The following is a 26,463-nucleotide window of genomic DNA, read 5'->3' as shown; positions in this document are numbered from 1 at the left end:
GCCCATTCGCAGAAAAGCAATGAACAACTTTTGCAAATTCATTATTTGTATCATTTTCTATTGGAGTTTATTTTACTGGATAAATAATGATGCTTGCATAATCAGCAAATAGTGTCAGGTTAGCTTCTTGTTTCAGAGAAGTTAGGGAGGTCGCTCATTTATATCAAGAACAGAAGGGGACCCGGGATCAAACCCTGTGGAACACCTAATGTAATTTCACTCCAGTTAGATGAAGTGGCAAACTTCCTTAAATCATCTAAACCATACAAAGAAACTTTTTTGTTTCCTATTTTGTAGATATGGTTTAAACCATTCATATGCTGTTCCATTTATACGTAGAATTGCAAGTTCTGTAATATAATGTCATGGTTCACACAATCAGATGCTTAGGATAAGTCACGGAAAATTCCTGTTGGCGATATTTTACTATTTAAAGACTCTATTACATGGGCAGTGAAATTGTATATAGCTGTCTCAGTAGAACTAATGGTGATGTAAATAAAATATAAAGAAACTTCCACATGGGAAAAATATATTAAAAACAAAGATTCCAAGACTTACCAAGCGGTAAAGCGCCGGCAGACAGGCACAATGAACAAAACACACACACAGAATTACTAGCTTTCGCAACCGATGGTTGCTTCTTCAGGAAAGAGGGAAGGAGAGGGAAAGACGAAAGGACGTGGGTTTTAAGGGAGAGGGTAAGGAGTCATTCCAATCCCGGGAGCGGAAAGACTTCCCTTAGGGGGAAAAAAAGGACAGGTGTACACTCGCACACTCGAGGTGTACACTCGTACAGATGCCTCTGTACTTCCGCCTTGACTGACATCTCTGCCCTTACTCTTTGCTTTTAAATATGTCTGCTTGTCTGCTTGTGTGTGTGTGTGTGTGTGTGTGTGTGTGTGTGTGTGTGTGTGTGTGTGTGTGTGCGCGTGTGTGTGCGCGCGCGAGTGTACACCTGTCATTTTTTCCCCCTAAGGGAAGTCTTTCCGCTCCCGGGATTGGAATGACTCCTTACCCTCTCCCTTAAAACCCACATCCTTTCATTTTTCCCTCTCCTTCCCTCTTTCCTGAAGAAACAACCATCGGTTGCGAAAGCTAGTAATTCTGTGTGTGTGTGTGTTTGTGTGTTTTGTTCATTGTGCCTGTCTGCCGGCGCTTTCCCGCTTGGTAAGTCTTGGAATCTTTGTTTTTAATATATGTCTCAGTAGATCAGCGTTTTTGAAATCCGAACTGTGATTTACTAAGTATCCCATTACTGTTGAGATGGCTAACCACTCTTGACTACATTACTTTCTTGGTGATTTTTGAAAATGCTGTAAGCAAGGATACTGACCGGTAATTATTGACATCTGCGGTGTCCCATTTTTCCTAGAGAGGCTATGACAATGGCATATTTTAACCTGTCTGGGAAAATACCTCGAGTTAGTGATGCATTACATATGTGACTCAGAACATCAGTTGTAAATTCTCCACATTGTTTTAATATCTTGTTAGAGATGTCATCTACTCCAACATTTTCCTTACTTCACTAGAGGTTGTTAGGTGAAAATTAATCTAAGATTTCTCCAAACTAACTGCTTGTTTTTTTCTCTTGAACTGTTCTCACCAAGTTTTTTTTACCTACACTTAAGAAATGGTTGTTAAATACATTAGCTGCTTGTGTAGTTGTTAAATACATTATCTGCTTGTGTACTGTTGGTTAAAATAGTCTCATTCCCCTTAATAGTAATACTACTACCTACCCCTGTGGTCTCTTTTCCTGTCTTCCTTCTAACAACATTCCATATTGATTTGATTTTATTGCCCGAGTTGTTAATTTCATCTCTAACATATGTATCTCTTTGTTTTCTGACAACTTCTTTCAGTATGTTACAATAACTTTATAGTGTAAAATTTCTCCTAGGTCTTTACTAATTCTTGCTATCTCATACAGTTTTCTTTTTCTTCTGAAGACATTTTAATACTTTTAACAATTCAAGGTTTCTTTGGAAAATGGTGTTACATTTAGTAATTTTTTTGGGCAACAATGTTCAGAAGGGGATATAAACTTACCAAGATATATGTTGCATTTATCATTAGCATTTGGCTCATTATATACATCTCCCCAATTAACATTTCTTAAACTTTCTTTGAAGTGAAGGGCTCTATAGGTACTTGGCTGAGCAACCTTACACTGTTACTTAGTGGTTTCTGAACTATACACCCTGCTAGGTTTTGTAAGTTAATCAATTGTGCATCATGGTCTGATAATCCATTTGTCACAGGGAAAGCATGTGTTAGTTCCGCATCCACTTGCTTTACAAATATATTATCTATTAGAGTGCTACTGTCTTGAGCTATACATGTAGGGAAACTGATCATTGATTCTAAGTTACATGTCATTAACAACACTTCTAGCTCACTTTTCCTATCAGAAATGCTTAGAAAGTTTATATTGAAATCACCACAGATTAATAACTTCTGTTTTCTGTCTGACGGACAGCATAATAGGAAGTCAAACGTTTTTTATGAATAGCTGTCATTTTCCTACTGGGGACCTGTGCGCTGTTGCTAATATCAACATACACTAGCTAGCTGTAGTTCACGTGCACAAACTTCAAAGTGCTGATCAACACAAAATTTGCTTACTTCTACAGTTTTGTATTTGTACCCTTGTTTTGTGTAAATGGCAATTCCTCCTTTATCCATGCTAGATCTGCAAGTGTAAGATGCTGAATTATACCCATTTGTACTGACACTTTCCATCCCCACAGTTACATGGTGTTCAGACAGACAAAGTATATCAGTCACATTCTTATTTTTGAAATCATCTAAACACACTAACAGCTCATATACTTTATTTTTTATTTCCCTGATATTTTGGTGAAGTAAGTTGATAGTACCCACAGCTTTATGTCTATTTGCTGTACATATGGCTTCATTTGTACTATTTGTCTTGATTGTTGTCTGTCTGGACTTTGGCTTTAATCTAAAAAACCTGTTTGCCTGGTCCCATTAACCACAGCGATTGTCCCTTGTGTAACTGTGGCCCTCCTTACAGTATCTGATAATAGAGAAGCGACCTTGTCTTTCCCCTTCATATTTAGGTGCACGTGTATTCCCACTTACCAATAGCATCAACAGGAACAACACTTACATGAGATTTATCCGGTGTCTGGGGCATCCTGTCCAATCAGTGTTAACATGCCTTATAGCAGTGTTTATCCAGAGCCGATCATGGCACTGAAAGAGCTCCACAAACCCCACATTTGTGTGCCCATTTTCTGCTCCTGTTTGATGCAGGTCACTCCTAATGATTTATCTTGGATTCATAGCCAGGCTGTCTCCTGCTCCCCCAATTATAATAACCTGATCTTCCTTCTCAGAGTTCCTGCATAACTGACCTAAGTTTTCTGTCACCTGGCTAAGGCTAGCACATGGTTTCACAAAACTTGTGACCTGTTACCCTGCACCTAATTCCTCCTGAAGCCGCTGGCCTACAGCCCTCCCATGACTGCTACCTAAAAGCAGAATTCTGCTTTTCCTATTCTAATTTAATCACAACCTGTTTTTTCCTTTAAGCTAATATTCTGCTTCAACCTACATTCAACTACATCTGGGTGAGACCCTTCCTACATTGCCTCAGATAGCAAGCAAAACTGATGATGTGTTCAAATCTGTGAGGGGAACAACAAATTTTAAAATTTGATTTGACTTTTTATTGGTCTAGTTTTATCATACAGCACAAATTGTACAATTGATATTGGACAGGTCAAATATAAGTTACAATAATACATAGTACAAGCAAAATAGTATCATCATCATCAGACTGACTATGCCTTTCAGCGTTCAGTCTGGAGCATAGTCCCCTTTATAAAATTCCTCCATGATCCCCTATTCCGTGCTAACATTGGTGCCTCTTCTGATGTTAAGCCTATTACTTCAAAATCATTCTTAACCGAATCCAGGTACCTTCTCCTTGGTCTGCCCCGACTCCTCCTACTGTCTACTGCTGAACCAATGAGTCTTTTGGGTAACCTTGCTTCTCCCATGCGTGTAACATGACCCCACCATCTAAGCCTGTTCATCCTGACTGCTTCATCTATAGAGTTCATTCCCAGTTTTTCTTTGATTTCCTCATTGTGGACACCCTCCTGCCATTGTTCCCACCTACTAGTACCTGCAATCATCCTAGCTACTTTCATATCCATAACCTCAACCTTATTGATAAGATAACCTGAATCCACCCAGCTTTTGCTCCCATACAACAAAGTTGGTCGAAAGATTGAACGGTGCACAGATAACTTAGCCTTGGTACTGATTTCCTTCTTGCAGAAGAGAGTAGATCGTAGCTGAGCACTCACTGCATTAGCTTTGCTACACCTCGCTTCCAGTTCTTTGACTATTTTGCCATCCTGTGAGAACATGCGTCCTAAGTACTTGAAACTGTCCACCTGTTCTAACTTTGTTCCTCCTATTTGGCACTCAATCCGTTTATATTTCTTTCCCACTGACATTACTTTCGTTTTGGAGATGCTAATCTTCATACCATAATCCTTACATTTCTGATCTGGCTCTGAAATATTACTTTGCAAACTTTCAATCGAATCTGCCATCACAACTAAGTCATCGGCATATGCAAGACTGCTTATTTTGTATTCACACATCTTAATCTCACCCAGCCAGTCTATTGTTTTTAACATATGATCCATATATAATATGAACAACAGTGGAGACAGGTTGCAGCCTTGTCTTACCCCTGAACCTACTCTGAACCATGAACTCAATTTACCGTCAACTCTAACTGCTGCCTGACTATCCATGTAAAGACCTTTAATTGCTTGCAAAAGTTTGCCTCCTATTCCATAATCTCGTAGAACAGACAATAACTTCTTCCTAGGAACCCGGTCATATGCCTTTTCGAGATCTATAAAGCATATATACAATTCCCTGTTCCATTGATAACACTTCTCCATTATTTGCCGTAAGCTAAAGATCTGGTCCTGACAACCTCTAAGAGGCCTAAACCCACACTGATTTTCATCCAATTGGTCCTCAACTAATACTCACACTTTCCTTTCAACAGTACCTGAGAAGATTTTACCCACAATGCTGATTAAAGAGATACCTCTGTAGTTGTTACAATTTTTTCTGTTTCCATGTTTAAAGATTGGTGTTATTACTGTTTTTGTCCAGTCTGATGGAACCTGTCCCGACTCCCAGGCCATTTCAGTTATCCTGTGTAGCCATTTAAGACCTGACATTCCACTGTATTTGATGAGTTCCGACTTAATTTCATCCACCCCAGCTGCTTTATTGCACTGCAATCTATTGACCATTTTCACCACTTCCTCAAATGTGATCCTATTTCCATCCTCATTCCTATCCCATTGTACATCGAAATCTGAAACATTACTGATCGTATTTTCACCTACATTGAGCAACTCTTCAAAATATTCCCTCCATCTGCCCAAGGAATCCACAGGATTCACAAGGAGTTTTCCTGACCTGTCCAAAATACTTGTCATTTCCTTCTTATCTCCCTTTCAAAGACTGCTAATTACACTCCAGAATGGTTTTCCAGCAGCTTGACCCAAAGTCTCCAACTTGTTTCCAAAGTCTTCCCAAGATTCCTTCTTGGATGTTGCAATTATCTGTTTGGCTTTGTTTCTTTCTTCAACATAACTTTCTCTGTCTATCTGAGTTCTAGTATGTATTTTTGATACGCCTTCTTTTTCCTTTTACAGGCTGCCTTGCCTGTGTCATTCCACCATGCTGTTTGCTTCATCCTACCTTTACACACTACTGTTCCAAGACATTCTTTAGCCATTTCTAGTACTGTGTCCCTGTACCTTGTCCATTCCTTTTACAATGACTGTAACTGACTACATTCAACTAACTGGTACCTTTCTGAGATCATTGTTATGTACTTGTGCCTGATTTCCTTATCCTGAAGCTTCTCCACCCTTATCCTCCTACATAAGGACCTGACCTCCTGCACTTTTGGCCTCACAATACCAATTTCACTGCAGATTAAATAATGATCAGTGTCATCAAAGAATCCCCTGAATGCATGTGTGTCCCTCACAGCCTTCCTGTATTCCTGATCTGTTATTATATAGTCAATGACAGATCTGGTTCCCCTGCCTTCCCAAGTATACCAGTGAATGTTCTTATGTTTAAAAAAGGAGTTTGTGATCACTAAGCCCATACTGGCACAGAAATCCAAGAGTTGTTTCCCATTCCTGTTGGCCTCCATATCCTCTCCAAATTTACCCATAACCTTTTCATACCCTTCTGTTCGATTTCCAATCCTGGCATTAAAACCACCCATGAGCAGAACACTGTCCTTGCCCTTTACTCTAACAACTACATCACTGGGTGCATCATAAAAACTATCCATCTTATCTTGATCTGTCCCTTCACAATGCGAATATACTGACACAATCCTAATTTTCTTGCTAGACACTGTCAAATCTATCCACATCAGTCGTTCGTTTACATACCTTATTGCAACTACGCTGGGTTCCATTTCTTTCCTGATGTAAAGCCCTACACCCGATTGTGCTATTCCTGCTTTGACTCCTGAGAGGTAGACCTTGTATTCTCCCACTTCCTCTTGTTTCTCACCCCTTACCCGAATGTCACTAACAGCTAAAACATCCAGCCCCATCTTACTTGCAGCCTCTGCCAGCTCTACCTTGTTTCCAGAGTAGCCCCCATTGATATTAATAGCTCCCCATCTCATTACCATTTGTTTGCCAAGTCGTATCTTAGGATTCCCTGGTTTGTCAGTTAGAGGTGGGACTCCGTCACCTCCAAAGGTCCGAGGCATTTTGCTATGGTTGTTGCCAGCATCATATTTAAAGTACCAGGGAAGCAGGTTGCTAGCCTTACTTGCCCCGAGTCCCATTGAGTTTTACCCCTAACGGTTGAGGGACTAACCGGTGGATTTGGTAGTCTTTGCCGTATGAGCACAAAGGTGACCACAACTCAGAATATGTCTAAGATGCCCAGCCTTATTCCAAAGTAACTGGTATCCCGACTGTCGGGATCACTTACTTGGCCACCCATACGTTGTCCGTGGTTCATGAACTAGGACATGACTACAGCAGTCCACACCATGAACCACAGCAAAATAGTAGGCAAATTAAAAATAGGTACCTATTACAATTAATTTTGTTACGTATTCAGAAATTCTCTGGCAGAATAGAAACAGTGCTTTATTAGAAATGCCTTTAGTTTAGCTTTAAATATTGGATGAGTAGCATTTTTTATTTCCTCTGTTATCTTATTATGTAGTATTACACCAATGTTAATTATGCTCCTCTAATAGGTGGTTGTTCTGTGATATTTTTGATTTGTATTTGATAGTTGTGTACATTTTTGTTCTGTAGCAGTTTGCTTGTTTTCGGGAGGTAGTCCCTAGTGAACAAGACAGTTTCATAAATGAATAAATTTGGAACATTTAGAACACCAAGCTCAGTAAAATGGGATTTACAGGACTCCATCTTTTTAAGGCCACAAATTATTCTTAGAGACCTTGGCATTCTGAAAACTTTTACACTATGAATTGAGTATCCCCAGAAAACGATCCCATATCGGACTAGTGTGTGGAACTGTGCATAGTGTGCCTGCAGTACTGTTGTTTTGCTTGTTGTAGCCTTTAAAATTCTTAGCTCATAGCACACAGATGATAGTTTTCTAGACAAGTTATTTATATGTGTCTCCCACTTTAAGTCCTGCTGAACTAATAGACCCAAAAATTTTGTGACACTTACATTTTCTAGGGGATCATTTTTTAATTGTGCTTGAATAGACATTTGATTAGTTGGAGGAATTAAATGAAAATCAACACACACTGTTTTTTCAGTATTTATAATGAGTTTGCTTTTTTGTGAACCACTCAGAAAGTCTTTCCATAGAACTTTCTGCTGTGGACTGCAATGTTTCTGGATTGGATCCAGTGAGCAATATGCCGGTGTCATCGGCAAACAGGATGGTTTTTGTGGGACTCGTATATTCAACTAAGCCGTCCACATAAATCGAGAAGAGCAGTGGACCTAAGATTGAGCCCTGCAGTTCACCATGTTTTATTGTTAATTCACTAGAAAGAAAGGAGTTGTTTCTTATTTTATTAATTTTGTTGAATTCATACTGAAGTGATACTTTCTGCCTGCAGTTTTTTAGGTATGAACACAACCAGCTATGTGCTACACCTCTTACTCCTCGTCTTTCTAATTTTTCGAGCAGAATGTTATGGTCCAGGACATCAAAGGCTTTTGATAGATCTAGAAAAATACCTGCAGCTAATTTATGTTGATCAAGGGATTTTAAAATGCAGTCTAAGAATTTGAAAATTGCTGTCTGTGTAGATTTAGACTTTCTAAAACCGTGTTGTTGACCTGTAAGTGGTGCATATTTATTTATGGAACTTAAAAGCCTATCATAGAAGAGTTTCTCTAGAATTTTTGAGTAGGAACTTAACTGTGACACGGGTCGGTAGTTTGATATTTTTTTATGAAGAACCTTTTTTTAGCATTGGTGAAACTTTTGCTATTTTAAAAATATCTGGAAATACATCAGTTTTTAAAGAGAGGTTGAAAATTTTTGCCAAGGGGTTTGCTATGTGTGGTTTAATATGAAATCAGGTACTTCATCAAGACCACTTGACATTTTATTGCTTAATGATTTAATTTTACTTATAATTTCATTGGGATTTGTTTCATAAACATACATAGAAGCAGTCAAGATCACTGACTTGCTGGAGAAACTTGGGACTGGTCCTTGACGGTGTACTTGAATGAGATCTTCAGCTAGTGAAGTGAAGTATTCATTGAAATTTTCCACTACCAAATTGGGGGTCTGTGATTTTTGAGTCTTCTAGTGTTAATGATTCATTCTTTTTCTTTAGAGCTGAACTAAAAGTTTCTTTCTTTATAACTCTCCATGTGGATCTCATTTTGTTAGATTAGTTTCTTATCAAATTGTCATTCCACATAATTTTTGCCTCTTTGACTACTCTACCGTAGATTCTTTTGTAGGCTTTTGAATAATCTGCGAATTCTTGGGTTACTCTATACTTTTTACAATAATACTGCAGAAATCTGTTTCTCTCACAGGAAATTTTTATGCCTTTAGTTACCCAATGCTTATTATTGTTAGGTTTTACTGTTTTTACTACTTTTGGAAATGCTACATTAAAATAGTGAAGAAAGATGCTCTGAAAACTCATGTACATGCTATCAACATTGTTCTGAGTGGTGATGTTTTCCCACTTTTTCTTCGCCAGTAAGAGATTAAAAGATTTAATGTTAGCTTCAGGAAAGGTTCTCTTTTGAACTACTTTTTTGGAACTACTACTACTACTTGTTGGCATTTCTATACACAGCAGCTGTGACTCATGATCACTATAACCCATGCTCAGTACTCTGCTTGTGAAACTGTAAATTGTGTCTGATATGAATATTTGGTCAATAATGGAATTTGTGCATACTGTTAATTTTGTTGGGCAGTGTATTGTGGGGATCATCATTGGTCATATTTATCAAAGCATCTCTGGTGCTGCTGTCTTTTGAAAAATCAATATTGAAATCCCCACAAAGCACTATCTTCATATTTAGTGTATTGATCCTGTTCAGCAGAACCTCTAGTTTATTCATGAAGACTGGCTTAAAGTATTTATATCTTATGACAGATCACTGAGCAATTGTGTTTTTAGGTCTTTCCCCATACTTACAAGTTTATCTGATAATTCATTTGGAAGATCAGCATACAACTCTTTTGCCAAATCATTGAATTGTTGTGTTATGTCAGTTTTGAAGGCATCAAGAGTTTGCTTTTGCTGTTCAAGTAATTCCCTCTGCGTATCTATCTGTTGTCTTGAAAACTCATTAAATTTTTCATTTTGTTGTTTTAAAAACTTATTTAACTTATTCATTTTGTTGTTTTGAAAAAATAAATAATTTTTTTGTCAGTACTTTGTTTGCATGTTTGTTTTTGCTCTTTCTTAAGCTTGTTCTTAAAATCATTGAAGCTTGCTTAAATAACTGTTGTAACATTTACATCATGATCGGGGTTTGCATTAGGCAAGCAAAGAATGGACTAATTAGTATGCACTGTCACACGTTACATTTTCACCAGGGTAGAAATACTTCCTGGAGAAAATTGTGAACCCGTCTCATTTGTTGTCATCATTCTATCATTTTGAATACTAATGTTACTATGATCTGTGTCTATGTTGGTTGAAAAATGTAATTGGTCATCGTCAGTGTGACTGACATTTTCATGGCCTGTTCGGGAGGAGTTTGTTTTGCCAACATGTACCAAAGTACATTGTCAGCATAACTCAATTCTATGCGCACATTTCTCTCCCTAAAAGTAGTTTTCTGTCCAAATTTCTACATATTTTATGAGAATGCTTCTATTTGGGAATTGGATTAGGAAAGGTACTACGATCACCATTGCAGATGCAGCTAAGCTCAGTCATGACGCAATGGAACGCAAATTTCCCAACCTTCTCGTTGGCTTTCTCGCTTCTTCCGGAATTAATTCTCCAATTGATTATGTTTAATCTTTTGCACATCATGTGATTTCTATCCTCGTTGAGATAACGTAGTATCCCATTCATGAAACAGAAAGGCAACAATTAGTATAATAGAAAATTTACAAAATTATATAATTATTTTAAAGTATTACAAACGTGCTAACTCTCTCCCCATGGAGATGTCCTATCACGGTAACCAGACATAGTGGTTAGGGAGAGAGATAATGTGAATTGTCCAGACCTGAAGAAATTATTTAGCCAAACAAAAAATTTTTTACCCAGAAACATGTGTAGGTATAGATGCGTGCGTGTTAAGAATATTGTGGCATTTCTGTAACATTAAGTAAATGTTAATTCCTTTTAGTTTTGGTGTGCGGCGTGCTATTTACCTTTTCCTCCCAATGATGTACAAAAATGCTGACATGGCTGCGGTGGCTATTCTCTCTTCAGGTTGACTTTCTCTCCAAAAAGGTCCATTTAAAAATTCAGGTTATTGTCCTATCAGGAGGTGGAGAATGGGGCAGTGCTAGGTTATGAGCATGAAAACTTCCGACTTCCACATATTATAACTTTTAATTAAAAACAATGCTGGATGAGTGCAATTACATAGGTCTTTATCATACCAGCTCAGAAGACCGACAGACACCAAGTTAATAATAATAATAATAATAATAATAATAATAATAATAATAATAATGAGTAAGGTACATCAAAATTGATAGTTTTGTTCTTTAATTTTCTGTCAGCGTAGTTATAATCATACCTAGGATATCTTTGCTGCACGGGGATGGTGCGAGTATTTTTTTATATGTGTAGGTCACTTAAAGAACCTACACATAATGAAAAAAGGCTATCGTGTAAACAGTCAGTAAGTTGTCAAATTTTTCACTGTCATCAATCATTATAGTGTAAACTACCTCATTTGATACAATTGTGACAGACTGTATCTGTGATCCATGTAACAAGCAAACAACTAACCGTCTTAGAATAACTTGAGGGAATGCTGCCCAATAACATAAACCTTCCTGTCATTTTAATACATTTCCTATCTGTATCTTCTAAATGACGGATTTACCTGCTCTGAGCACACTGTTTGCTTGGTCAAATTATAATATTGCCCTAAAAACTAAAACTATCAGAGAGGGGGGGGGGGGGGGGGGAGGGTTCCCATTTTCTGTCCTGTGGATGAGAGAGAGTCTTTCAAGGGAGAAGTGAATGGTGTGTTGCAGAAGTGCAAGAGAATGAAGCAACACTTACGTGGTTGAAGTAAATCATGCACAATTAGTAGCTTCTATGTTATTCTGTGCTAATTGTGTCAGTGACAATTGTTATAATAACAAGAACCCTTGAAAAAACTTTTGTCTTAGCCTGGTTGAAGGGAAGATTCATGTTGAGAGTGGACATGGTGTTAAGCCAACTTTCTCTCAAATGTATATTAGTTTGTTTCTGATGTTTGGAGACATGAGAGGCTTATGAAACAGTATATGTTTAAGTGAAGAGTGAGATTTGTAATATGTCGGAAGTTTAATATACGTCATTAATTAAAGGAAAAAAAAATGTATGTCTGATTATTTTTATAAGTAGAAAGTGTCTTAAGAAGTTCCTGTACCTAGCAACATACTTCGGAGAAGAAGAGAAAAGAGAGTTTTGTAGCAGCAGGCTAGCCAGCAAAGGAATGCAGCTGAACATCTCGTAAAAGAAGTGGAAATTTGGGTATCTACTTCACTCTTAAATTGTCATGTTAGCCATTTTCTAATGGGCTCTACATTGGAAGACTTTGAGGATTAGGGTCAATATGTGATTAGTGCTCATTACAGTGACATATTGGCAAGACACTTGAAGCCTGTCATATGATCAAAATGTTCGAGACTGCTAAGGAGTACTGCTGGTTGCTGCCCAAGAACAGTGCAATTTCTCACATGGCCATGTGTATTAAAAGATACCTTACACGACCTGAAACTTGAGTTCTGGAACTTCCACATTATAGTGTGCCGTCAACACCATCAGTTTGCACCTGATGAGGCCTTCCTTTGAAAGAGTTCAAAGATTTGTAGATAATAACAAGGCCATGTAAGTGCCCACCTATTTCAACTTTGGAAGTAGACCATTGGACATATTTTGCAAGTTTGTTGCAAAGAAGGGTAACTATATTGAAAAATAAGGTTACAAACTTTCTTTGAGCATTGTTATAAAACAATTAAAATGAAATTTTTGACTTACAAGAGTGTTTTGAGCCCTTATTGCATAATGACTTAATCTTCAAAGTGCATTTATGTGAAATAAAACATTTTTCCTAGTGTTATTTGTGGCCTGTCCATTATACTGATAACAAATGTTTATTTTAAATATGAAAAAGCTATTCTGTCATATTTCTCATAGCTTGTAAATTGTTCCTTATTTATTACAGAGCTCAAATGGAACCTACATAAATGGGTCCAGAATTCTTCCTAATCGAGAAATTCCTTTAGAAGCTGGAGATCTGATTGGCTTGGGAGTTCCAGAAATTATAGACGCTAGTTGTTATATATATGCACTGCGCAAGGAATTCAGTGTAAGTAATTTAAGTTATATTACTTGTGCCTGCCATTCTGCTGCCACAATGAATTGCTTGAAATGCATTCTATTGTAATAATAGCCAACCAGAGTTGCTTTTTTTATGTTTTACTTACCACTACAAATTTCGAGCTATGCTTCATTCTTAAGTGGTACCTGGATACAGTCAAGCTATTATTGGAATATACAATTTTTGTTTGTATCTGCAATTTTTACTTGCATTCTTAAATGACATTCTGCAATTATGACATACTTCAGTGCAGTCGTATTGATGCACCAAGTTATTCTATCAGTTTATGTGTCAGAGATATGGTTTGTTATTAAATTTATACCTGTGATGAAAGTCAAGTGTGGTGAATTTTTGTTACACACATTTCAAATAAGAGAAACCATTGTAAAGTGGCAATAGTGTGTTCAGATATGTGTAAAAGCAAAAGCTTTTTAAACTATGTGTTATGTCAGTTTACAACCATTTAAAAAGAGTATGTTTTGCGAATATAGCAGGCACAACTAATGGTTTCCGTACGGGGTATGACTGTGACATTTATTGTCTGGAACTAATGTAGACCTCGGGCTACCCTACAGATAAGTTCGTCATCACAAGCAAAATTTTTGGGCAATGTCTTTCTCTATAGGTAGCATATGTTTCCACCATCATCACATTCCTTGACACTTTCATCACATTTCCCCTTGTGAGGCTGGGGGTTAGGTAAGACCTGTGGTTTATTCCTTGCCTACTTTTCATTGAAAATATTGCAGATTAATTTGGAAAAGTTGCTGCAATAGAGGAGATCAGAAGCAAAACATTGATTGCTAACCTATAATGGGCACTTCATACCTGTGACAAACTTGAGGATACACCAGTTGCCATCTTTCTTTATTATAAACTCAATAGATTCAAATCATCACCTTCCATTGGGATCTAATGCTACCAACAGATGAAGAAGTGCTTGCTAACCTAGAATAGTGGGAAGCCCATTTTGTTTGTCACATCCAGCGAGGACCTGAGAATAATTGGGTGGGCACTGGAGCTTTCATCTTAGCCTTTGATAGACATGTTTTGCCTGAAAAAGTTAAGGTTATATTTTATAAGTACAATATCAAGCCCTATTTTCCTCTACCTATGAGATGTTTTCAGTACCAGAGGTGTGGATACGTGTCCTTTCACTGTACTCATGAGGTTACTGGTGGGGCATGTGAAGGGACAACACACGAGGGCAGCCCATGTGAACAACTCCCTACATGTCTAAACTGTCCAGAACACCATCCTCCCCTCATTCACTGATATTTTGCATTTTCAAGAGGGAGAATCTAAGAATATAAAACACTTGACCATCTGTCTTATCAAGGTGCCAAGAAAAGGCATGAGTGATTCCCCTTGATCAATATGATATCAAACTTTGCAAACATTGTGTCAAAATTCACACCTAACATGATGACAAGGTTTCAAATAACAACTCCTGGCCCTAGGCTAATCAAGAGTTACAAAAATATTGACTGTCATTATCTAAATTCATATGTGAAATGTACAAAATGCTTTCTGATGATTAAATTTTTATAATACATTATTGAGAAATATATTACCATATGGGCATCTCTGGCTCAGTTTTTGGATTTTTTTTCCTGGGGTTTTACTGTGAAACCTTCCTTTTTGCCAAATTTCATGATTCTATGCCAATACCTAAACCCTATAGGTTTTAATGAGTCTGTTTGCTGGTATTAAAATATGTGACTTAAATGGCTATATCATTGGATTGTGTTGACTTAGAAGCTTCAATTTCTTACACCACTAAGGGATCATGCACCTTAGTATGTGGCATAAATTCCAACTTGATATGCGTACGTGTTCCTGAGAGAAAGGGTTTTTAACCGCTGGACATGCAGTCAGGCAGACAAGCAACAAAGTGATACTTTAAGGGTTCCAGTTTTACCAGTTGAGGTACAGAACTGTATAAATGAACTTTTCCTACGTAAATATCATTGTATGAACAAGACCATTCATGTGAGCTATTAAATGCAGCATTAAGCCTTTGTGCTACTATTAATGTAAGATTGTATTGCTAATTTTGCTGGAGGATGGGACCTTGACTCAAATAATGAAGGTTCTCTGACTTACAACAGATGATCGCCATAGAATAATAGTTTATATGTATATTTTAAGCTTTATAACTAATCCGTTTATATATTTCAACATATTAAGAATCAAGAACCTGTAAATGATGAACACATGACCGCTTTATGAGTTGGCTGGCCAGCAGGTGTGTGTGTGTGTGTGTGTGTGTGTGTGTGTGTGTGTGTGTGTGTGTGTATGTGTGTGTGTGAGAGAGAGAGAGAGAGAGAGAGAGAGAGAGAGAGAGCGAGAGAGAGAGAATATCAAGCGTATGTAAAGATTACTATCTGAAATTGCGAGTCACGTTATTCAGTTAAAATGTATATAGTAGTATTTAATTTAATAAAAAAAACTGTGCAGATTCTGTGCTAAAACATCCTACTAGTATGTGCAGCTGTTACAAATGCAAAGGGGTGGATATTTGCAAAATATGGCAACAAACTGTGACAAAAGAAATGATGAAATTTACCATAAATAATAAACAATACAATGAAACAAGTAAGAAATCAGTAACAAATAATCAGTGTTATGTACCAGTGTAGAGAATAATTCTGAAATGTTTCTGCTTTCATTTGAAATGTCAAATGATTCTCGAAACTCCTTGAATTCACTGGTGTAATGTACAATAAGATATTCTCGTATAATGTGAGTATTCAAAAAATTGTAAATGAAATTTCAAAAATATATATGCTCAGCAGATTTGGGGTATATGCTTCATATTCATAAATTATCAACTACAGTGATAATTAGTATGCACAACATAAAGCATTTGAAATGACGCAAGCTCAAAAACATTTGTGAGGTCATATAGTCACTTGACTATACAAAATACTTTATGCCAAATAAACTGCCTACCTTTCTATGTTATGCATGTTTTTAAAAATGGATCAAATTCATTTATTAAATCATTCATCCAAAAGTGAGAACCTATAGTGATTACTCAAGTTTATCATTGTATAACACAAACATAAAAACTGAGCTGAATACCACACGATTTACCAACACCGTGAACATGTATGTAAATAAATTTCTTTAAAATACTGTGAACATGTTTCATTGGTTGTTGATGGATGACTGGCAAATTGATGAATGATGATAAAAAATCAGAAAATGAAATATTGTGTACAGAAATACATTTGCTCTCCTTTTAACATTTCCCTACCTAAGCACTGTGCTGGTGTCATACGCAAATTTACCATATATAGAACAATAGCATTTAAGAGTAAGAGACATATTAGGATGGACACTGTTACTGATAGGAAGGGGAGGTGAGGTGGAAGATAAGCAGGTTTCCAGTGCATGGATGTTGTAGAACATTAATGTAAACCGAACAATGGAAAATCCAGGACGGAATGTAACAATGATAGAGAAGGAAAGTTGCTACTCACCATATAGCGGAGATGCTGAGTCATGATAGGCACAACAAAAAGATTCACACAATTATAGCTTTCAGCCATTAAGGCCTTTGGCAGCAATAGACACACATATACACTCACACAAACGCAACTTGCACACAAGTCTGCAACCTAATTTATTTGTGCTCAGCTCAGTTGCATCTATTTTTTCATGTCTGTTATTAACTTCTGGGGCATATTGCTTAATCACTTATATCTTTTCAGGTTTCTTATGTTGTAGCTCTACTTCTTCATGCCACTATCAATATAGTATTGTATTGTGGATGGGGTCTGGGCTTGAACAATGAAGGCTCTCTGAGTTACAGTAGATGAGTTTCATATAACAGTAGTTGATTTACGCAAATCACACATCATAGTTGACTGTAGAACAAAAGCAAACTGGTACTTTTCATTTATTATAATGTTGTTCTACAAAGAACCAATGGAAGATTCAGTTAACATGACAGAGTTGAACAATTTGTAAACCTTAATAAATTAAGAATCAGGAGGCTCTAAATGATTGACATGTGACTCACTTGTGAGGTGGCTAGCCAGAGAGAGAGAGAGAGAGAGAGAGAGAGAGAGAGAGAGAGAGAGAGAGAGTGGTGCACTTGATTGCTGCAAATAATACTAATGAAGCTCTCGTGGTTGTCACCAAAGCATTGCTTCTACTTATAGTACAAACTCATATATAATCTTTGTGCTTAGCCTGCTCTGCATTAACAGGCTGTAGAATAGTTACTATAAATTATATTCATGTAAATAACATGATGATATGACACTCACATCAAGAATATTCATATGGTTTGCACACAAAGAGAAGATTGTTACTAGATTGTTGTAAAATACATAGTGCAGCTCTCCAGACTCATCCAAGTAGGTATTAGAACTACACAGTAAAAACCATTTTTGAACTATTAAAACTATGAGGTACAGTTAAAAAGACAACATAATAATAAAATAAAAATTTGACTTTGAAACCGGTATTCCAGTCTTCTTCTACACTTTTCCAGAGCAAAATATTCCATGGTCTCATGGAAATACTGTAATGTTTTGGGGAAATTATCAGCATTGATGTGTATATTAGGAAATATTATATGATATAATTCCTGAATGCTGAAGGTGACATCCATAAATAGTGATTCACATTTTTGTGAAAGGATGAAAAACTTGTTTTGGGAATTGACACAGGTAATCACTACAATTAGATATTCTTTGTTACTGTATGCAAGTTGCATGGGTGTTGTCGCTGACAAAAATAGGGTAGTAGTGACTCCACCAACCATCTAACATATATTTCATAAACTTTGAGCGTGTTTCTCTATTTAAGAGGTTTAATCTTACTTGTAAGCTGATTCAGTCTGTAGCACTGTAGTTGCCCATTTGTTTTGTTTTGAAGACATGTCCATTCATTTAATAATCCAGTCAGTTAGGCCCTCAGCTGTCGCCTGTTACACATTCCCAGAGTGGCAAGTTACATACTTAGCTTTTCCTGTGAACTCCTAATAGTATATTTCTTAAATTTTGCACATGCTTTTCTATTTAACTTGCATTTTTAACTGTAAGTGTAAATTCAGACAGCCTGTAGTGCATTATGTAGCCCCTTAGGAATATTGCACTCATGGCTTGCAAGAAAGACACTGTGCACTCAACATGTGGGGGGGTGGGGCTGGGGTGTTGGTTGTTATATGAGATTTGGGGAGTCTTTATCTGTGCCTATCAAGCATGCATGGTGCTGCTGTTCTGCAAGTTGTGGCTCATCTTGACACCAATGATGCCTGTTGCATGCATTCTGAGGCCAGCTCCATCAGCTGCCTTCAGGCTGCTGGCCTCAGGCATGGGATGCAAGCAAAGCTCGCAGTTTGCAGCAGTCTTCCTGTAGTTGATCAGGGTCCGTTGGTTTGGAACCAAGTGAAAGGTCTCGACAAAGGCTTCATCGACTCTGTGACGGCCTTGCTGCAGATTTCTGGACCTGCACTATCAAGTGTGCAATTGTAGGAGTCCTCTGGATAGGTCATGGCACACTACACGAAGGAAGCAGGTACTCAGGTAGCATAGTGCTTGTGAAGTGCATATGAGAGTTTTTCTGGCCATTCAATACACAGTGAGAAAAATCTGATTGTGTCAAAATAATGGCACTTCGACTCAAAAATTTCCAGGAAAGTTCTCACGCTCAAATTATTCTTGGGACCAAGAGCTGGCTGAAACCAGAAGTAGAAAGCTCACAGATGCTGCGCAAGTCATGGAATGTACATCGGGAAGACAGATTTAGATGCCATAGGAGGGGAGTGTTCAGTGCAGTTGGCAAAAGTATTGTGTCTATCGAGGTTGAAGCTGATTGTGACAGTGAAGTTACCTGGTCACATATAACAGGTCTAGGTGAAACCACGTTAATTGTTGATTGTTTTTACCGGCCAGTTGATTTCTCTATGACAGTTTTAGAGTCATTCAAAGAAAGTCGGCAGTCAGTAGTGCGTAAATACCCAGATTGTGCAGTACTAGATGTAGGCAACTTTATCCTACCGACTATAGACTGGGCTGTCTATGGATTCATTGCAGGGGGTACAGTCAGTCAGTCTTGTGAAGTATTTTTTGAACATGTTTTCCGAAAACTGTCTTGAGCAGCTAATTCGGCAGCCTACACGCAACTGAAATATCTTGGACCTTGTAGCCACAAACACAGGCGGGCCTTTACGACAGCATCGGTGTAGAGACAGGGATTAGCGAGCATGATGTCATCATAGTGACTACAGTTTTGAAAGTTATTAAATCAGTCAAGAAGGCTAGGAGAGGGGTTTTGCTACAAAGAGCAAATAAGCAGTTGTTAACATCTTATTTAGACAATGAATTGACATCCTGAAGTTCTAGGAAGATGAGTGTAGAGCAATTACGGGTGAAGTTTGAACAGATTGAAAATTGTGGCCTGGAAAACGTATGTGCCTAGCGGTAATTAGATTAATGATGGAAATGACCCACTATGATTTAACAACAAAATTTAGAAAATGCTGAGGAAGCAAAGGCTGTTGCACTCTTGGTTGAAAAGAGAACATGCAAATTATGACAGGCAAAAGTTATTAGAAATCTGTATGTATATGGAAGGATTTAGGAACGAAGCCTACAAACAAGTACCACCATCATACCTTAGCAAAAGACCTAGCCAAGAAACTGAGAAAATACTGGTCTTGTATAAAATCATTAAGTGGGTAAACGGCTGCAATCCAGACACTTGTTGACCAGCCTGGTGTGCCAGTTGAAGATAGCAAAACGAAATCCGAAGTTTTAAATTTCACATTAATAAAATCATTCACACAAGAGAATCATACAAGCATACCATCTTTTCACCATCGAACAACTCCCGTATGACTGGCACTGTAATAAGCACCCCTGATGTAGAGAAACAACTGAAAGAGATGAAAACAAGTAAATCGCCTGGTCTGGATGAAATCCCAGTTCAAAGAGTACTCTACAGCATTGGCACAGTCTGAATCATTAGTCCCTTACTTAGCTTGGATTTATTGCAAATCTCTCACCAAGCGCAAAGTCCCAAACTACTGTAAAAAATGCAGGTGACTCCTTTTATAAGAAAGGTAAAAGAAAGGACCCAGAAAATTACAGATCAATATCCTTAACACCGGTTTACCACAGAATTCTTGAACTTATTCTTAGTTCAAATATAATAAAATTCCTTGATGTCCATGAATCAGCACAGTTTTAGAAAGCACCACTTGTGCGAAACTTGACTTGTATTTTTCTCACATGGTATACTGTGAACTATGTATGGAAGGCAACAGGCAGATTCCATATTTATAGATTTCTGAAAAGCATTTGACACGGCACCACATTGCAGTCTGTTAACAAAGGTACGAGCATATGGACTAGATTCTTCCTAGGTATGTGAATGGCTCAGAGACTTCTTAAGTAATAGAGCCTAGTGCGTTGTCCTCAACAACGAGTGTTCATCAGGGACATGGGTATTGCCAGGAGTATCCCAGGGAAAGTGTCATAGGACAGCTATTATTTTCTGCATACATAAACGATCTGACTGACAAGATGAGCTGCAATTTGCTGTTGCTTGCTAATGATGCTGTGGTATACAGAAAGGTGTCAAGGTTGAGTGACTGTTGGAGGATACGAAATGACTTAGAGAAAATATCTAGTAGGTGTGATGAATGCAGCTAGCTCTAAATGTAGAAAAATGTAAGTTAATTTGAATGAGTAGGAAAAACAAACCCGTAATGTTTGGATACAGCATTAGTAGTGTCTTGCATGACACCGACACAGTGTTTAAATATCTGGGTGTATAGAAGAGGTCCTAAATTCTTCCCACCACTTTTGAATTATTCCTACTGATCACATTTCTTCCCTCATTCTTATGTATTTTCACATTCCCACACCTCATCCTTTCCGCTCTTTTTCACATTTTTTTAATTTTTTTGTGTATTTATTTGTGTGCTTTTTATTTATCTTTTTGTGTTTTACATGTTTGAATATTATGCAAATAATGTTATGTAATTTTACACGTCATTATCTGTTTAACAATCTCCATCACAATCAACTAACACCTTCATTTGCCCAGTTCCCAAGTTGTTTTCAGTTTCCTTAACGCCATCCATGCTTCAATGGACCCCTGCTCCATCTTTCTGCACCAGTTCAGAAAAATATCCCTTTCTCTAGTTAAAACTCTGACCAACATACAATTCTTTAAACACTGCTTAACCTGTGAAATCTCCCCAACGGGCTAACCATAAAAATTCCATTCTCTGGATTCCACCCCTCTTATCACGATGACCTTTACCTTTTCAGATTCTGTAAATCCCTGTCCATCACAAACCAGGTACTACAAAGACATATCTCAATGGCACATACATTTCTAAACCACCTCTGCTCCCTCCTCATGATACTGTTAGCCCAAAATCCTGACTCCATGTAGACCGTATCTGAAATTGAATCCAGCACCTGGGACAGCACTCAAGTCCATAAGTTACCTAGCCTGCTGACATCTCTTGGGGCACCATTATCCAACCTCTATCCTGCCCACAGTGGTCCTCTTCGTCAACTCGCCATAGTACCCAGACTCTGTCTAGCTGACATTTTCAACTTGCCACAGATAGCAAAGCTGCCTTCCAACTCTCCACTAAATCTAGAGCCGAAACAGCCCCAAAATACAGTAGTAGACCTTTCACCAAAATCCTTAGCCCCACAGAAGTTTCAGTCCTACCCAAAGATCTCACCTGCAGCCCTACACCCAAAGTTTAACCATGCTGTACTTGTCGAAGACGTGCTGTTCTCCTCCTGATTCCTGCAGTGGGAACACTTCTTTGCCACCAAATCATCCATCTAAAGTGAACCTAATCCCAACATTGAACCTTGCCTCTCCCGGTTCATGCCACCATTTAACTGTGATCATCCTCTCCTTCCACCCAACCACCCTGGCCACCTTCCAGGCATTCTTACCTCCAACTCAGTCTCTCCATCCTTCCCCATGTTCCTTCCTGCGAACATCAGCTTCTCAGCAGAAGAGAGGATTTCCACTCACAGCTCCAAAATAGATCCTGAACTAATGATCCTACCTGCCGACAGAGGTTCCAATGCTGTTGTCGTGAATCACAGTGACTGCCTACCCATAAGCCTCTGCCAATTATCTGACTCCTCCATATATAAACTCTGCAAGAATGATCCCATCCTAGAAGTCTAACATAATCTCCAATCCCTGCTTAAACCTTAAGGCCCATCCCAAAACCTCTCCCCTGAATCCATTTCCCTCCTTACTCCTGTATCACCCCACACACCCACATTCTACATGCTTCTCAAAATGCAAAAGCCAAATAATTCTGGACGCCTCATTGTATCTTCTTATTGTGCTTCCACTGAAATAATTTCAGCCCCCATTGACCAACACCTCTAACCAATTGCCAAAAATCAAGCCTCCCCCATCTGAGATACTAAACACTTCCTTCACTGATTCTCTACCATCCCCGCCCCTTTACCTCCTGGATCCTTACGTATAACTTTTGATAGTGCTGAAGTCCCTATACACCAACATCCCTCATGCCCGAGGTCTTGCCATTATTGAACACTACCCTTCCGAACATCCTACAGATTCCAAACCAGCTACCTCATTCCTCATATATCTTACTGGCTATATCCTAATACATAATTATGCCTTCTATGAAGGGAAGTTATACAAACAAATCCGCAGCACAGCCATGGGCACTATTGTGGCACCCTCCTATGCTAAACTGTTTATGGGTCATCTAGAGGAGCCCTTTCTAGCATCCCAAGACAACATGTTCATTGATGATATTTTTATGATCTGGACTCAGGGCGAGAACAATTTATCCTCATTCCTTCACAACCTTAACACCTTTTCTCCCATCCACTTGGTCCTTCTCAACCCAGTGCGCCACCCTCCTGGACGTTGACCTTCTCCTCCTCTGTGATGGCTCCATCTGCACCTCTGTCTCCATTACACACACCAACAGTACCTGCATTTCAGCTGTTGTCATTCATTCCACACCAAAAACTCCCTCGCAAACAGCCTCGCCATCCAGGGATGGTTTATCTGCAGTAACAGCAGCTTCCTTGCCGTAGCTCTCTTTCCCTGTATGCTGAAAGTATCACGAAGACCTTCACAGACAGACAATATTCCTCAAACCTAGCCCAAAAACAGATTTCCCTTGCCATATCCCCACACTCTCCAAATGCTTCCACCACCTCCAAGAACCAGCTACAAAGGAGTGCCTTCCTTGTCACCATATACCACTCGGACTAGAACAACTGAACCACATCCTGTCATCATGTGCTGAAATGAGGGTCATTTTACCCGGGATCCTTTCCACCCCTCATGACGTGATTTTTCTGTCACCCACTCAGTCGCCACAATATCCTAGTCTGTCCCTATGCCACTCCCAATCCCAACCCCTTAGTACAGTCATAATATCCCCGTCCTGCAGAAGGGCCAAGTGCAAGACTTGCCCAATCCACCCAGCCAGTACTTCCTTTGCCAGTCCTGTCAGAGTCTTATCCGACACCCTCAGATGCTGGGCCACCTGTGAAAGCAGCCATGTTGTGTACCAGCTCTACTGCAATCATTGCTCAGTGTTCTATGTTGGTATAAATATCTACAGCTATCCACCAGGATGGATGGCAACTGTCAAACTTCGGCCAAAAGCAATGTGGACCACCCTGTTGGACCACATGCAGTTTGACAAAACTGCTTTATCTCAGTGGCTGCTTCACAACCCGGTTCCCTCCACTACCAGCTTTTCTGAACTGCTTAGATGACTTACAGCACATTCTCCACTCCCAGAATCGTCCCAGAATCAACCTATGGTAACCTACTGTCCCCACACCCACTACCTAACAATTTCTGCCCATTCTGTTCTATCATCTACACCTAGTTCATGTCCCCTCACCCTCGTTGTACTCTGCTCTCTCCCAGTGTAACCACCATTCTTTTCCCATCTCTGCTCCTCTCTTTTCTACTTCCTTTTTTTCCCTTTCCTCCCTTTCCCACAGCCTCCCGACATTGCACCAGGCAGTCTTGTTTGCCACCTCTAGGCCCTGCACATTCCGCCAGGCAGCACTGTTTCATCTTCCTCCACCTGTACACTGCTATCCTTTCCCCCCCCCCCCCCCCCCCCCCCCCACCCGCTGCACTATGTATTGTTGCTCCAGTTTAACTCTGTTTCAGTGTCTTCTGAGCAGCCAGAGATAACAGTCATATGTGAAGTATGCTTGCATGTGTCAGTGTGTGTGTGTGTGTGTGTGTGTGTGTGTGTGTGTGTGTGTGTGTGTGTGTGTTTTCTGTCCTGATGAAAGCTTTGGCCAAAAACTTAATGTGTACCAGTCTTTTTGTCGTGCCTGTCTGCATTTCAGCATGTCAACTGTACGGTGAGTAGCATTCTGTCCTTTCCATAATTGTTGAATATTAGCACAATCTATTGGTGAATACTGCTCAAGTGTTTGTATCCCTACCAGGTCAAATTGAAGGAAGATATCTAAGTAATTTAGAGTAGGGCTGCTGGATTTGTTACCAATGGTTCAAATAACATGCAGGTAATACAGAGATGCTCAGAGGGAGGCGATGTTCTTTTTGAGGAACACTATTGAGCAAATTTAAAAACCAGCATTTGAAGCTGATTGCAGAATGATTCTACTGCCAGCACACATTTTGCATAAGGACCACAAAGATAAGATACCAGAAATTAGGCCTCATATGGAGGCATATAGTTAGTCATTTTCACCTTGCTTTATTTTTGATTGGAAAGAGAAAGGAAGTTACTAAATGTGGTACAGGTTACCCTCTGCCACGCACTGCATGGTGGCTTGCAGACTATGTATGCACCTGTAGATTTAGATGTTAATGTCATCACTTGTGCAGACTACCAGATAGTAATGAAAAAAAAAATGTTTTGCGGACTTTCTTTCATTAAAGGGAGTGAGGTTACTCTTACTTGACTGTCACTGTTTGACCAGTGATACATTTTGCTCATTGATTTTTTGTGTGAGTGATAAACTATCAGTACTGTTTACTTCTGCAGTAGTGAGAGTGGGGGCTGTGTATTGTCGCAAAAGACCACTGGAGAGGCCACTGTACTCCACAGCAACAGGCTGCATACTGCACCTCCAATAGTAGAAATATATTGGACTCAACTTGATCATTCTCCTTTCAGCTCGAACCTATTGACCTGTGATTTTAATTTGTTTGTACCACTTAAAGGACAAATATTCAAAGATCTTCTTCTATATCTACATACATATACCTTGAGCCACTGTACTGTGCTTGGTGGAAAGTGCCTTGTACCAATACAACTTATTTCCTTTCCTGCCCCACTCGAAGACAGAACAAGGGAAAAACGACTGTCTCTATGCCTCCATATGAGCTCTAATTTCTTATATCTTACCTTCATGGTCCTTACGTGAAATGTATGTTGGCATCAGTAGCATCATTCTGTAGTCAGCTTCAAATGCCAGTTTTTTTCTGTTTCTCGGTAGTGTTCCTTGAAAAGAACATTGCCTTCCCTTGAGGGACTTCCATTTGAGTTACTGAAGCATCTGCATATCACTTGTGTGTTGTTTGAATCAGTAACAGGTCTAGCAGCCTGTCTCTGAATTGCTTCGGTGTCTTCCTGCAATCCAACATCTTGTGGGTCCCAAACACTCGAGCAGTATTAAAGAATAGGTCCCACTACCATCCTATATGCAGTCTCCTTGACAGATGAATCGGGGCAAGGAGGGATTCATGCGTAATTGGCTCCTAACACTGCCAGCTTCATTCTTTGATCCTGGGATGAAAAACCTTCTTTCTCACTGGGAAAAATGAATTTCTAAAGCAGAAAACCATATAGAAAAATAAATTATTGCCATTTACTTTTCAATAAATAATTTTTAAATGTCCTGTTTGTATTTGATTTACCTTCGTGTAAATCTTTATATAATTATTACCTTGAAACATTTAGTTTATTATTTAGATTTCATTAAATTGTGCATAAAATGAAATTCTGTTGTTAACACACATTAACAAACTAGAAATGCAGCTGTAGCACTAATAAAGAAACATGTAGTTGCTAGAGGAATTCAGCGCAACTTCTCCCATTTACAGAAATGTCCTTTGAAAAAATAGATTTTTTTCAAACTTTTTAAGACCATGGCTTCCTTGACCTGAATATAAACACCTGCAGCTCCTTTCGTGCACAACATTCAGCTAGAAGTGTGTGGTAAATAAATTTAAAATATTTACTATCAAAAACAGTCTTGATCACAAAATATTTATTCTGGTGACGAGTTTCGACCACAATTGTGGTGATCTTCAGACCAATGAGTAAGGACCTCCTTCTGGTGGTAAATCACTTCTAGTAGTAGTGAAGGAGAAGGAG

General features: G+C 38.7%; 1 protein-coding gene across 2 annotated transcripts in view; it reads left to right on the top strand.

Annotated features, from left to right (window-relative positions):
- Nucleotides 1–26,463, top strand: part of LOC126354906 (probable helicase senataxin) — a 264,286-nt gene that overhangs the window by 31,073 nt on the left and 206,750 nt on the right. For both annotated transcript variants that reach the window (XM_050004975.1, XM_050004976.1), the window contains one exon: nt 12,936–13,079. In XM_050004975.1, the coding sequence (XP_049860932.1) occupies nt 12,936–13,079 (144 nt within the window). The remainder of the gene's footprint in view (nt 1–12,935; nt 13,080–26,463) is intronic.

Source organism: Schistocerca gregaria, chromosome 3 (genome assembly GCF_023897955.1).
Source record: "Schistocerca gregaria isolate iqSchGreg1 chromosome 3, iqSchGreg1.2, whole genome shotgun sequence".
NCBI lineage: Eukaryota > Metazoa > Arthropoda > Insecta > Orthoptera > Acrididae > Schistocerca > Schistocerca gregaria.
The sequence above is the reverse complement of the archived record's forward strand: the minus strand, read 5'-3'. Positions and strand labels throughout refer to the sequence as shown.